The sequence below is a fragment of the Bactrocera oleae genome, chromosome 6, assembly GCF_042242935.1.
Source record: "Bactrocera oleae isolate idBacOlea1 chromosome 6, idBacOlea1, whole genome shotgun sequence".
NCBI classification, from domain to species: Eukaryota; Metazoa; Arthropoda; class Insecta; order Diptera; family Tephritidae; genus Bactrocera; species Bactrocera oleae.
Window position 1 is genome coordinate 71,836,819 of NC_091540.1, and position 14,295 is coordinate 71,851,113.

The 14,295-nt window shown below is 34.1% G+C and overlaps 3 protein-coding genes across 9 annotated transcripts in view; 2 read left to right on the forward strand and 1 right to left on the reverse strand.

The window, feature by feature from the left end:
- Nucleotides 1–1,673, forward strand: part of Lasp (LIM and SH3 domain protein Lasp) — a 47,874-nt gene extending 46,201 nt beyond the window's left edge. For 6 of the 7 annotated variants that reach the window (XM_036364394.2, XM_036364396.2, XM_070112175.1 and 3 more), the window contains 2 exons: nt 255–499; nt 1,246–1,490. In XM_036364394.2, coding sequence (XP_036220287.2) covers nt 255–499; nt 1,246–1,425 — 425 coding nt within the window. In that variant the 3' untranslated portion in view covers nt 1,426–1,490. Of the gene's footprint in view, nt 1–254; nt 500–1,245; nt 1,491–1,531 lie in introns of those variants that run through there. The other variant, XM_070112174.1, reaches the window with a different exon arrangement.
- Nucleotides 1,674–5,018: 3,345 nt separating this feature from the next.
- On the reverse strand, nt 5,019–7,496 carry LOC106624816 (coiled-coil domain-containing protein 13). The gene is made up of 4 exons (XM_014244587.3): nt 6,865–7,496; nt 5,913–6,812; nt 5,495–5,856; nt 5,019–5,427 (listed from the first exon to the last, which is right to left on the reverse strand). The coding sequence occupies exons 1-4, from the start codon at nt 7,351–7,353 to the stop codon at nt 5,235–5,237; spliced, it is 1,944 nt and encodes a 647-aa protein (XP_014100062.3). The 5' UTR covers nt 7,354–7,496; the 3' UTR covers nt 5,019–5,234.
- Nucleotides 7,497–7,809: 313 nt separating this feature from the next.
- zetaCOP (COPI coat complex subunit zeta) lies at nt 7,810–9,621 on the forward strand. Its single transcript, XM_014244588.3, has 4 exons — nt 7,810–7,957; nt 8,016–8,395; nt 8,462–8,552; nt 9,401–9,621. Exons 1-4 carry the CDS (start codon nt 7,940–7,942, stop codon nt 9,446–9,448), a joined length of 537 nt encoding a protein of 178 aa, XP_014100063.1. The 5' UTR covers nt 7,810–7,939; the 3' UTR covers nt 9,449–9,621.
- The last annotated feature ends 4,674 nt before the right edge of the window (nt 9,622–14,295 follow it).

Genomic DNA, 14,295 nt, shown 5'->3' on the forward strand with positions numbered 1-14,295 from the left:
AATAATAACGGTAATTGTACGTGCGTACTAGTGTAGTATATTGTAAACTGTAAAGGGGAATTTGAAACATTTCGCATATTTTGTGGGTTTATCGTCTGCCCTAAGCAAATTATTTCATAGTCATTCCTAAACATGAGTCCCGTTTATCGCTACGCGCGCTTCTTGTGTTCTTTACGTTGTCGCCTAGTAACATTCTTAAGACATTTTATGCAGTGCAATGTTGTTTTAACTATTTTTATTTCTTTGCGCTATAGTGAACAATGCCTATCCGAAGCGCATCGGCTCCATAGCTGATATTGACCCTGCTAACGGCATTTATAGCTCCTTGGCCGGTGAAACGGCATCGCATCACCAATTGCATCAGCAACAACAACAACAGCAACAGCAACTATTACATCAACAGCAGCAGCAACAAAGGGCGCTTCAGCAGCAGCAGCAACAACAACAACAACAGTATTATCAACAAATGATGCAACAACAACAATCGAAGTCAAATCTGGTAAGTTTATAACGAATTCGATTGAATCGATTTGAGTCAAGTCATTGAGTTCTAAAAACCTTACTAGTAAATTCAGATATTTGCATTCGTTGAGGGTATTTTGTAAATATTAGTTAAGAAAGAAAATATTTTATTTATTATTTTTTAAATCAATCACTTATGTGATTTAGTGTTCTAAATAAAGCTTCCTCCGTAGTGGAATTTATACCTGTTCGACTAAGAAATACGCATTCATATTTTTTCCTAGAGAGAGTGAGTTTTTAAAACTATGCGATTCTTTAATTTATCCCCCATTTTGCAATTAGGAAGTTTTAAACTAATTTCGATAACTCATTTTCAAATCTGAATAAAGTTGAATCTTGTTAATTAATAAATTTTTTTTTTAACTATCTACCACGCTTACCAAGGAAACATTGATCTAATTAGCAAATCTAATTTAAATTCTAAAAGCTTTTGCTTGCAATTTTAGGTGAGCAAATAACCCCACGTAGCTCTAGCAAATTATATAGATAAAAGTTGCTTCCAAACATAGTAAAATAGCACTCTCGAATTTTAAGTTTTAACGAAAATTGTCAAATCGTTCTTGAGGGATCTATTGAATACTTCTTTATTAAACCGATTTTTTTCTTAAACAGGCTGTATCAAAAGTCTGCTAGAAATAACCTATAATATTTTCATTATATACTGAAAAATATAGCATTTTTTTGCAACTAAATAATATTTTTTTTTATATTTTCCTTTGCCAGCGTGTCTATCGTGCACTGTACGACTATGAGGCCCAAGACACCGATGAAGTGAGCTTCCGCGAGGGCGACGTTATCTTTGAGGTGGAGTCAGCCGATTCCGGTTGGATGACCGGACGCGTTGAACGTACTGGCAAGACCGGAATGCTGCCCGCCAACTATGTGGAACAAGCCGTTATATAATAGGGAATGTTATATTATTGTTGTTGTCATCATCAATTTGTTGTAATACTAATTTGTATCCTTTATTTGGTAGTCGTCTTAATATTCTTCATTAACATATTTATAGCTGATAGCAATAATGATTATGATGCAGATCATTTAAAGCATTTCGATGATGATAACTATCACAGCCACAATCACCACCACCACAATCATTATCGTGAGCCACACAGCCCTAGGGACATGAAATCCACTAATCCACAAAAGCCAAGCAATCAGCCACAAGTCGAGACTGATTTCTATTATTATTTCAATCACGTCTTTTGATTTACATTCGATATCTATATCGCCAAACGAATTTCTCTTACACCCAATACATACATATATACTCGTACATACATGTGTGTGCGTATGTATGTATTATGGTGTACAATTAGGATTGCTCTACTTTCTAACAGCGAAAGTGCATTGTGTTGGTCCCTAGGATGCATTCGGCTGAACTTATTCAATAATTAATTAAATGCTCCAAACGGGAGTTAAAGCAAGACGATTGATGTGAGAGTAGTAGGATAAATGAAAATGCAAAGCGTCGCAACTACGCAATTATTGTTGTTAAAAACAAACAAAATGATTAAGAAAAGCAAAAAACATAAACTAAACTAAACACTTTTATTTAAAAAAAAAACCAATAACACAACCAACTTGAATTGAAAGGAATTTGCAGATGATAATGTTTGTTATATCACAACTTAGATATATACGTTTACATATATTATAAATATACATACATACATATATTATATAAAATTTATATAGTACGTATATACACAAACAAAATACAATAAACACTGGCATACAATGTAATTAAATTTAATTAGTAAAGAAATAAAAAAAATCTTTCAATAAAAATCACAAACCGAATGCAAAAACGAAATTACTATTACGATTACGAGCCCTTCATATGCTTATGGTTGAATTTAAGCAATCTAAGAGGATTAGTGACGAGTTTTTACAACGCGACGAGTTCATAAAAATTATATTTTTTGGGTTTACTTGACTTTCTGATTTGCAAAAACGCTTGCAACCGTTTCTGCCAACAAATTTATTGTTAGTTATACTCGCATGGTAGTTTTATAGTTTTGTAAATGCAGGAAAATTCTTAAATCTTAATCTCTTATTTTGGTGTTTCCGCCACAATTAATACAGTGTGCTATATTTATTTGATAATACATATTTTTCACAATTCGTAGACATGTCTCTTTGTCTGGGTTTTCTTTCAATTACCATTTTTGCTCAAAGTATTACTTTTTAATAAAAAAAAAGCAAACTAAATGAATAAAAATTTATAATTTTTTTTATATTTTTATATATTATATAAGTAATTTTTTTCACATTATTGTATAATTTTTAATAACATTATATGAACGCTATTTTTTAAACATCATTTCTGAAAGTAAATCCTGTATGTTTATATTTTTAGCGCACTGTATTCATTGTGATACAAGGTTAATATTAGTATATAAAAAATAGTACTGAAAGTCTGAAAATAATAATGAAATAAAGCACATATACATAAGTATATAGGTATTTAAGAGTGGGCTTAAAAAGTTATTTTACATAAAGCATGAAAAATCTGTGGTTTGAAAAATTTTTTTACTAGCTTTCAGTTGCCTAAAATAAAAAGTTCTAAATTTGAAAATGAATGTGAAATTTTCGTCCTTTTCATATTTTGCAATGAAGTGCAATTGCTTGCGATGTATATACGGCTTTAAAATTTCGGATAAGAGAAGATTTAAGATTTGAAATCAAAACTTTCGAGCACAATTCCATATGGAGCAACAACATTTAGCACTTCCGATTTGGTCGCAGGCTTGACCCAGACTTCGGAACTTGAACACTGCCGTTAGAAACACGAACTCCGTTCTTTTATTATAATTTTATGATTTATATATTAATTTCAATATTATTTCTGCTTCAATAATGTTCAGGATGTTTTTGTCATTTAAGAGAGGTTTTAAATAATGATCATTGTGTAGAAACAATCAATTTTATAAATTCAAGAAGTGTATGTGTTTTGTTAACGATTTTCGAAAATTACAAAAATTAAATATTTATAAAAAATAAGAAATATAACTCGTATGTGCCGGAAATTAGGAGCATATAGCTGTAAAACAGATAAAAGCATTTAAATGAATGATATTCGTACGCATTTGCATTACTGACTCGATACTCTTAACACTTAGGATAGCCAATAAATATGTATACATACATATATAATTATATAATTCTATAGATTTCAACTAAATTTTGCCCAATAAATGAAATGTGGCGCGAAACAATTTGAATAGAATATCAACCAACTGCTTTTTATACTCGAAAACAATAACGATTATCGAATAATTAACCGGTTATCATGTGATGCCTCTAGTGAAGCCCATTGGACTGAGTATTTACAGATTTACCTAGCTATTCCTGTGTTTTTAATAAAAACTTAATAAATCATTAGACAATTTTGATAGCATCGAAAGCGTATACGGTACTAATTTATGATAGATAGGACTAATTCTTACAACAAAAACAAAAAAAAAACATTGAAAGGATATGATTACTATTAATTAAATCCCTAAAGTGCCTTTTATTTGCAGCAACCTTAAATATTGCTTAACTACACGTAGTCATTCATACATAAATACATACATACATATACTCGTATGCATTAATCATTGCTTGAATACGTACATAAATATACTCGCATAATTAGTAAATAATAGTGATCGTAATTTCATGAAATACATAAAATACAGGACTATCGACTATATTAGCGCAACATATTTTGGAAATATTCAAAAAGCATAAAATGTTGAATTTAGTTTTGGCGTAATTTATTCGAATACTTTTCATTTTGATTAAAAATGTGTGTATTTTTGTATATTTTTTATTTCGCATTATTAAATAAAATACAGCTAAATTTTTTAAATCATACATTTTTTTTTTAACCTGGCCCCATATTAAATTACTTTACATTTCAAAAAATTCTTTTTCAATACCGAAATTCAAATACGTTGTTTGTCATATAAATCGAAAGTTATAAACAAGTGTTTGTAAATATCTACTGAAGATATGTATAAAATTATTTTCTTTAATCTTCAAACCTCATAGTTTCGAAACGATTGTTAAATATATAAATTAATAAAAAACACGACAGTATTTTTTAAGTCAAGTAATAGCAAAAACAGTTTACAAAATCGTTTAGTCTCGTCTTAGTCTTTCTAAAAAAAATATATACAATAAACTATCAAAGAATAAACAAACCGTACATCCTAAAAGTATGGTAAAAGCATAACGCAAAAACGAACTATTAAATACTACACTAAATATTTTCAAACAGTGAGATTTTCACTTTCCAAAAACTACGAAAAGTATTCAACTAAAGATCACACACGTTACACTTGGTAAATTCATATATGTAACATTAAATGTAACTGAGTTAAATCATATAAAACTTCGAAAACGAAGATCGAAACAATATCGAATAAATAATAGTAAATTTTCCAATCGTAGGGTGAATACAAATAATTGAAATAGCAATAAAACATAAATAAAAATAAGTTCAATAAAACTTGAAATAATTGTTTTATTTATTCAAATGCAGTCTTTACTAGTAATTTGAATGTGAATATATTCTAAGAAAGCATTGCGAATATTTGCATAAAAAACGGTAATCACTGCAACGAACAGCAAATCAAGTCGGAGTTTTGGTAAGAGATTTTTGCATAAACTAACTCCATTAAAGCCAAATCGATATTTTTATACTCCTTACTTGCTGGAAGCTACACTGAAGTGCCAGTGCTAATCTCTACGGACAACGAAGCATTACTACGATTACCCAATATTGTATCGAGCACAACACCTTTGGAGCTGCTGATAATCTCTGCAAAAGTCCGCGCGTCATTTTCCTTTTCCGCCTGCAGATGCGCCACCTTCTCACTCATGTATGCTAACTTTTCCTGAGCATATTCGAGCCTAATCATAGAGGGATGGAGAAGAGTTTTATTCAGTAATCACAATCAATTTTAGACTATTTGCTTACTCATGCTTCATTTGGTACACCTGCGCCGGTGTGAATTCATCGATCGCCCTTTGCGACAAATTATTCTGCGAGGTATTCTCAAAAACGAACGTGCCCATAGAAGCGGTTGAATTCACACTGCTCACATAGTCCGCAATGCGTTGCGAGCGCTTTTTCCGTTCGGATTGTAGTTCAAGCTCCTTCTCCAGCTCACGTATACGCGCTTCCATGCGTGAAAGACGCACCTTCTGTTTGGCCAGCTGTTCATGCAATGCGTCGTTCTTTAAACGATCCTGCTCGCTGCGTTCAACGAGTGTTTTATTATGTTTAAGCAGTTCATTCTTCTCGGCTTCCAAGGAGTCTAGTATAGTTATGAATTCTTCCTGTAAGAAGGTAACATCAATTATAGCGGAACTCACGACACATTGCATTTGTTCACCTTGCGTAGTTCCCGACATGAGAACAGAAAACCACCTGACAAGGCTTTCAGATCAGTTTCCAAACGCGTTATTGTCTGATTCAAGTCCTCGATGTGAGTTTCTTTGCTTTGAATCAAATTTTCCATGTTTTCCAATTTCAGTCTCAATTCCTCTTCACGAAAGGCGCCGTCCTTATGTATGCGCTTCAGGTCGTTTAGTTGTCTCGCCATCTCTTCCAAACGGCTTTCATAGTGGTAGCGTTGCACATTCATTTTCTCGTTCATATTCGCCAGATTCAAGCCGTTATAATCGGTTTGTTCTTCCAGAGAACTCGCTTTTACTTTGAACTTCAAGACTTCGTCATTGAGGGTTTTGTTCCGCACTTTGAGTGCCAACACCTTGCCTCGTTGCTCTTCTAGTTGTGCCTTAAGTGAAGCGATCTCTTTCTCTAGACCCTCCACTTTGGCTCGATGCAATATCTCGGTTTTTCGCACGACTGTGTTGTAGCGATCGAAAGAGGTGGCGCTTATATTTGGCGCAACGTTTGGTTCCGCGTGACCAACCGCCGAACGTGCACCGCTCTTTGCTGTCTGTGACCCCGTCAAATTCCCATGTGTGACGTCATCGGTGACAAAGGTGATGGGACTACCCTCCGCGTACTGCCTGTCTATGATTTCTAGGCGTTCTTTTAATTCGTGAACTTTCTGCTGTAGATGTATGATTTGCTGAGCGCGTCCACGCCAATTAGAGTTCTGTGCCTGTGACGCCATTGTAGCTAAGTTAAAGCTCTCTCCGATTTCTTGCTGCAAACACTTTTGTGCAAGTTTCAATTGGTTCTGTAACTCTGTATTTTTATTGCGTGTCTCGAAAAGCTTCTGCTGAATAGAGTTTAACTTAACGCGCAGTTCATCCGACGGCTCCTAAAAGAAACAAGCTTGTGAGTTTTTGCAGTCAAAGAAGGTCTATAAACACCTTTGGCGTTTCGGTGGTTCCTTTGTGCAGCTTATCCTCGAGAAGCTTTAAGTCTCGCTCCAGCTTTTGGATTTGCAACTCTTTTTTGTTAACTTTGTTCTTGGTGGTTTCCAATTCGGCTCGCAACAATCGATTTTTCTTGCTTAACTCTAATAATTTGGAACTCGCTATGGACGAATTACAACGTAATTCATCGATAGGCACCGAGTTGAGAACCTCATTAAGCGATTGGATTGATCGCTTCAAATCTGTTATCTCGACATTTTTTGCGTTAATAGCTTTGCTTAGATTTTGGTTCTCTTCCGACAACAGGACCACTTTTTGTTTTAGATGTATCTTATTTCCCTTTTTGCCGACACCTCCATTGCTAAGGTCATCATTGCCGGCCACAGCGTCTTCAATAATCTTCGCCAACTTCTCCTTTGACCGACGCTTGGCCTTGGGCGTCTCAGTGAATGTCGCTTGATCTATTTTCTGTATAACATCCATTTCATATAAAATATATATACCTGTATTTATCTAAATATTTATAGAAAATTAGCTACAAATAAAAAAATATATTGCTTATATAATTGTATAGCGTAATAGGAAATATATGCGGGTTTCCTGATCGAAAACAAAAAAAGTTGGAAGTTTTTCTTTAAAATTTAAATTTATCTGTCACTCACTATCGTTAATGACTTGAACGGAAATGTCAGCGATGCCAACAATTGGAAAATACTAACAAATAATTTTGTCAAAGGGGATGATTACATCACTATCCAACAGATAGCGCAGTATGCTTCTACGATGGCCAATAGGTAGCGCTGAATACATTTAATTCAAAGATACCAATCGCAAGTTTTTTATAAATAGGTAATGTTCTATACGCATTTTTATGAAATAATTATTTCGATAGATAAACAAATATACAACACTTTTACCAAACTTTTCAAGTAGAGAAAAACAATATACAAATATATGATTGTAACAATATTTGAGGTAATTTTTAAAAATGTGTGCAACCCTGTCAGGGGTTGACGTGTAATGTAAACTGTCAGATATCATTTTGCCGACGAAAATAATCAAAACTACAATGGAAGGTTTTATGATGGTAAATTTTTTAAAAAATGGAAAAGTTTAAGTGATAAATAAACGTTTTCTAATAATAGGAGCCCACACTTAACATAATCAAAGGCATGTGCATCATGGACAATGATGGCAATCGCATATTGGCCAAGTACTACGACAAGAATGTGTTGCCCACAGTGAAGGAGCAGAAGGCTTTCGAAAAGAACCTATTCAGCAAAACACATCGATCCAATACAGAAATTATCATGTTGGATGGCCTTACCTGCGTCTACAAAAGTAACGTAGATTTATTTTTCTATGTGATGGGCAGTGCTTATGAGAATGAGTTGATTCTACTGTCTGTATTGAATTGCTTATACGATTCGATAAGCTTAATTCTGAAGAAGAATGTGGAAAAGCGTTTGGTTTTGGATAATCTAGAGATCATTATGCTGGCATTCGACGAAATCTGTGACGGCGGGTATGTATTCAAATCGTACATCTATTTGTAGTTTGCTTAAATGTTGTGTTTTTTTATTTGGCGTAGAGTTATCCTGGACGCGGATCCATCGTCAGTGGTTAAACGTGTGGATTTGCGCAACGATGACATTCCGATCGCCGAGCAGACCGTCGCGCAGGTAACTAATAAAATCAATGGACTATTTTGGTAGTACGACGCATTTATCGTATACCTTGTTACTAAAGAAAAAAAGAGCTCGAATTGCGCTTACGTAGATTTTCAAACCTTCCCTTTTCGTCGTTTACCTAAATGTATTTGAAAAATCTCGAAATTAACTATTGACCCAATTTGAAATATTTGCTAAGCAAATTTTTTCTTTAAATAATACCAGTTGTGTACGTATGTATGTAGTCTGTTGCAAATGTAAGTGCCTCGTAATGAATGCCAAACATTCAAGTAAACCCTAAGTAATAGGCGCTTAAGCATATATATGTATATACATTTATATCAGTGTATGTATAAGAAAACCTTAAAGCAGGTGTAAATGTACTCACATTAATATATTACTTTTTAGCTGATTCAAGAGTATATAAAAATAAAAATATGCTAAACGTTAAAGTGTATATTATTTTACTTTTAATTCGGTTGGTGTTTGTATGCTTTTTAATGTTTGCCTCATTCTCCACATCAGTATTGTAGAAGAAGCGGTTTTACGAAAATAAATATATTTTACCTCAGTTTTAAAATTAATTTATTCACAACTTTTTACCTTTTCTTTATGCCGAAAACAGCTGCTAAAGCGGAAACATTTTATTGCAATTTAGAAGTGCTTCTCTATTGTTGTTAATATTGTTACATACTTTACGCCATTATTAAATAAATGCAACAAATTCAACAAATTTTACTTTTCTTTACTTACTACAAGAGTATTTAAATACTTAATATTACTCATATACTCAGTAAATATTTTCAAATATTTTGTATACATTGCATAACATTTTGTGATAAACTCTCATACCTTTACAGGTTTTGCAATCGGCGCGCGAACAGTTCAAGTGGTCCATACTTAAGTGAGCAGTGTCTATGAAGATCCGATGGGACAGAGGAGGCAAAAATCAAGTTTTATAACTATACACAATAATATACTAAGTTGACTTTCCAAAAGCGCAGTACATTCGATTTTTATTGTAATTTTAATATAATTTAATACCATATACAAAGAATATATAGCAAAGTATGTCGACAAATGTGTGTGTTTGTAAATGCTCTTAAAGTTTTTTACGATTTTAAATCATTCGGCTGATTTGTTAAAAAGGGTAAGCAATTCTTTGGTTCATTGAGGTAAGTTTAAAGCAGCATACTTCTGGAAATAAAAGGGCTGTTGCATAAGTTTTACTGATAACTAGCATAATAGTCACCGTAGAATCGGTTTTAGGATTATAAAAATGTTTGTTTCATTTAAACGACCCACTCTAATGTTTATCGGTAATTTTGTATGTGCGTGTGTATATTAATGTGTTTGTTATTTCGAACAATTATAAGTGGATAAGCAGCGGCCGACACTCCTATTTATTTTTCCATTCAAAAAACACATCAGTTGCCTAATGCGTGCTTATTGATACGAGTTTGGCCACACGCGAAGATCACGTGGCATTGCGATATTTTATCAATGCAAGAAGTTTTCGCAAAACATTCATTACAGCATGTTCTATTCGTTCACATAATTTAGTTTCTTTTTTGTATTTATGAAACAAGCGTTATATAATACAATATAAGTATATAAGTAAGTGTACCAGATTTGTGGGTTGTCATAATATACATATGTGAATCACACATTGATCGTCTTCACATATAACAGTAGCTGAGCCGGCTTACTTTGTAGCAAATTCAGGAAATCAAAGATCAATATCGGTCCAATCATTATTGAGTTATAAATAGCGTAGCTAAAACGACTTTGTTTTATTTTTATGGACAATTTGATAGACATTTTCCGTTTCTCTTGTTTGCCGTTATTATTTTATTACTAATAGGACTTTGTCGAGTGTCAATAAATTTGAAATAATCACGAGCAAATTAACATTTTTTTAAACACTTACTTATGTATTTGTATGTATGTGTAAAGTCAGTCGTGTGGACACTCCTACACTGAACTATCAAACTAGCTAGGAAAATATCAGTTTGCAACTTGATTTTCCCGACTAAAATTGAACCAATGAAGGTGAAAAATACGAGACAGTCTGTTGTTGTTTTAGCCTGTACCTAAGCCCTGTTTGGAGGAAAGCTCAAAATAAACTCTTATCGAAATCACTCAGCGGTAGGTCTAGGAAATGGGCTGTTTCCACAGGGTTGCCACAAAGGGAAAGGGAGGGTTTGGCGGGGAATGCAAAGAGGTGGTTAGTGTCAAGCGGAGACTCTTTGCCTGCGGAGAATTCAGCCTGCTACGGTATCCAGAACGAAGTTGTGCAAATGTCCCTCTTTTAATGCACCAATTCGAGCTCGCGGTCTGCGATGCGTGGAGTTTCGACTCCAAAGACGCCATTCACTGGAAGGGAGTGAATGGCGGTGTTAATAGCTTCACTATGAATGGCGTTCAGTACATGTCTTAGGTTTCTCACGCCAGAAATTGTATCAGTATATTGTTGTAGCTTGTCGATGTATTGTAGAAACGTTCTCTTCATCGGCATCAAGAGGCATCTTGTGATAGTCCGGAATGCGGTGTTGTAATATGTCTCTATCTTCTTCAGTTGCGTCCTATTGCATCGAGGCGATCATATTGCGGATGCGTAGTTTACGATTGGTCAACTGGATCTTGTTGCGGCTCCGTATTTTGGTAATGATCGCGTCAAACACATTCATCCAAAATTTTGGGGTTTTTTATTGTTGGTATTTTAACGTCATCGCCAAAAATTTGGAAGTCTTGTCTGTATTCCTCGGCCCAGTTGGTAAGTGTAGTGGCTAGTCTTAAGCTCTTTGAAGTGAAGAAGCGAGAAAGGTCAGTCGGTTAACTAGTTAGGCTTCGGTTCATACTAATTGTCAAGTAGTTTATAATAGGTTGAATTTCAGTATGAGGTATATAAAATAAAGCAGCAGTTCTTCTTAAAGCCAATATCATGCTGTTGTTCTTGTTGTAGCGATACAATTCTGCCGAGTTGACAGTCCTTGGCCGGGTATAAATACGTGTCCGTTCCGGTTACGTAGACCCGACTGTCGTTGGAACGGCTAATATCATGCTGCAGACTCTCTCTGTGTTCCTCAACAATGTCTATTACATAAAAGCACGTCACACGAAACATTTCGCAAGCCACATTTAACTCGTTCTTCAAATTATCGAGAACTCGACTCGAGGGGACGGATATCTGAATAATACAATATTGAAATAACCATCCAAGAATTTTAAAAATACACATTTAGCACGCAATATTTTTTATGGCCCTGTTACTGTGATACGGGTGCTGAAGATTTCGCAGTTATTAATAGCGCTGCGTCGTTTTAGTGGTCACGGAGCGACACAAGACCCGCCCTATAAGATTACCGACTGCCACTCATATACAAAAAATTAGGTAATCTCGTTCGGAATTAATTCTCTAGATTCGCTCTACATGTGTGTGTATTACTTAGCTGTTTTATATATACATAGGTATTTGACTTAACATTACTACGGCGTATTTCGGTTATAAATTTAAATCGTTATATGCTATAAATTTCTTTTTGAAAACTGGTAGCCAATGCGTTCGAGTGCCGAGGCAATTTTCTGATTAGCTGCTCAGCAAAGTGTTATAAAGTTCATTGGTTTGTGGGTGTGTACGTATTCATGTATGTATTGAAATTCTGTATGTACTGTTAGGCAAACCAAGCGGGAACACTCTTATTTTTACATGTACATACATATTTATATATACCTATCAACATACATATGTACTTACGTGCAACTGACTTTATATAACATGTTTAAACTATATGTAATCTCAAGTATCGATAAATCTAGTTTGCCAGAAGGAGTCGAAACTTTTATCGACTTACATGTACTTACAAGTATGTACGTTGACATAAAAGCGATTTAATCGGCGGCCTTCACAAGGTTCAAGTGTGCGGTAAATGTATCTACTTTTTGTGTCTGTCCGTATTTGCTCATACATGTGTAGATTGGCCCATTAAGTAATGGAGTCGTCACTTAAATACCTTTGCGAATGTCATTACATACGGTGTAAATATTTTTCATAGCTACAAAGTGTATCATTCAGTCTCATAGATATCGGTGAAATCTGAAAGACCCATACATATATACATATGTATGCAAGTTATGTAGAAGTGAGAAAATGATAGTGAAATCTATTAATGAAATGTTCTAACTAGCTAAATGATTGCCACTCGGCCATAATAAATCATTTTAAGTCTATAGGATCTAAATTATTATTTGTTTTATTTATGATTCAACATTCTATCAGACGCTGTCACCGGTTTGTCAGAGTTATATAAGCCGACAATGACTGGATGAATGTCAGAATTTATGTGCTACTACCGTTCTGTGTTCATTGTGCTCGTACCGAAGAGAACGAGAGTGAAATCAAATAATGTGGACATGCTCGACGGAAATTCCAATTTTTTGCAATTTTAAAACCTCTGACATGGTTAAGCTGCATGAAATTACAAGAATGATACCGAAGCTTTTTCTACAAATTATCTCAGCAAAATACCTGTTTAGATGTACTCGGTACCCTTTTGGAACTTCGATAACCACTATGAGGGCAGCACATAACTTCTTCATAAACTAATTTCAACTTAACAGAAATTATATTGAGACTAGAAAAATATTCGAATAAAACTAATCGCAAAATCCACGAAAAAAAATTCCGAACTGAATGAAAACCGTTGTCAATTTTATTACGAAAATTCGGAAATAAAAAAGCAGAAACGCAATTGATGAGAAATCGCTGTTGGGACCATTGATTGCAATTTAGATAAAAGAGAATCTGTTGCAGCAAGATTTTGCAAACAAATTCAGTTTTTTGATTCGTATATGTACAGAGTATGGTTCGAGTCGAGGTCTTGGGAATGATATATTTTCCAAAAAAGTGCATTCTAAGTACATGCGAATATATGTACGTAGTTAGCAGTGTCTGAGGCTATAAATACGCCACGAAAAATGACGATATTTTAAGATTTTTCTTTTCATTCCATTTCCATTACGTTCCGTACCGTTATCAGCGAGCGCGGCTGCGGACTAATTACATGATCAGTGATAGTAGCGGTTCATTTGATAATATGTACGCTTGTCCGTCTAATTTTTAGCTGACTATATCCAATTATGTGTCTTATTTAAACACCGTTTAACTGGTTATTTTTAGTTTTAGTTTAGGTTAGCCACGAGTTAGCGGAAAAAATTAAAAGGAAAAAAGAGAGAAAGCTTTCAGGTGACAAATGACATTATCGCATTCATAGCTGACCACGAAAAGCTTCAAACCACTTCAGAACCGCACATACCTACATACATTCAAAAAGCGAATAAAAATGCAAATTTTTATGAAATCAACACAAAAAATTTAATTGTATTAAGACACCAAGTTCATCATTACCGTTATGTTTGCCAGTATTATGCTTCCTCGATTTCTCAGCATTATTATTGTTATTTTTTTTTTGAAAATTAAGCTCAATACCTTTGTCAGATTTTTGAAATGGCTTTGGTGTTTTATTTATTTGAATTTCTGTGAAATACTGATTGTAAAATAATTTGCTTTTGTTATATGGCGGTGCAATTAAATGAATTTGTTGTCTCTAGGAAGAACATACCGTTATGTGTGCCTTTTGCAGGAGTTTGAAAACAGCTCAATTGCGTTACCGTTTTTACAAGCCGTTATAAACATAACATTCGCATATTGCCGAATTTTGTTTTCCAATCGAATTGATTTTTATTGATTATGATA

Bases quoted from the DNA above. Each gene is read 5' to 3' on its own strand.
- LOC106624816 (XM_014244587.3), bottom strand. From the start codon at position 7,353: ATGGATGTTATACAGAAAATAGATCAAGCGACATTCACTGAGACGCCC. The intron at 6,813-6,864 runs GTGTTTATAGAC...TGTTTCTTTTAG, and splicing joins GAACCACCGAAACGCCAAAG to GAGCCGTCGGATGAACTGCG. The intron at 5,857-5,912 runs GTGAACAAATGC...ACCTTCTTACAG, and splicing joins CATGTCGGGAACTACGCAAG to GAAGAATTCATAACTATACT.
- zetaCOP (XM_014244588.3), top strand. The intron at 8,396-8,461 runs GTATGTATTCAA...TATTTGGCGTAG, and splicing joins GACGAAATCTGTGACGGCGG to AGTTATCCTGGACGCGGATC. The intron at 8,553-9,400 runs GTAACTAATAAA...ATACCTTTACAG, and splicing joins CCGAGCAGACCGTCGCGCAG to GTTTTGCAATCGGCGCGCGA.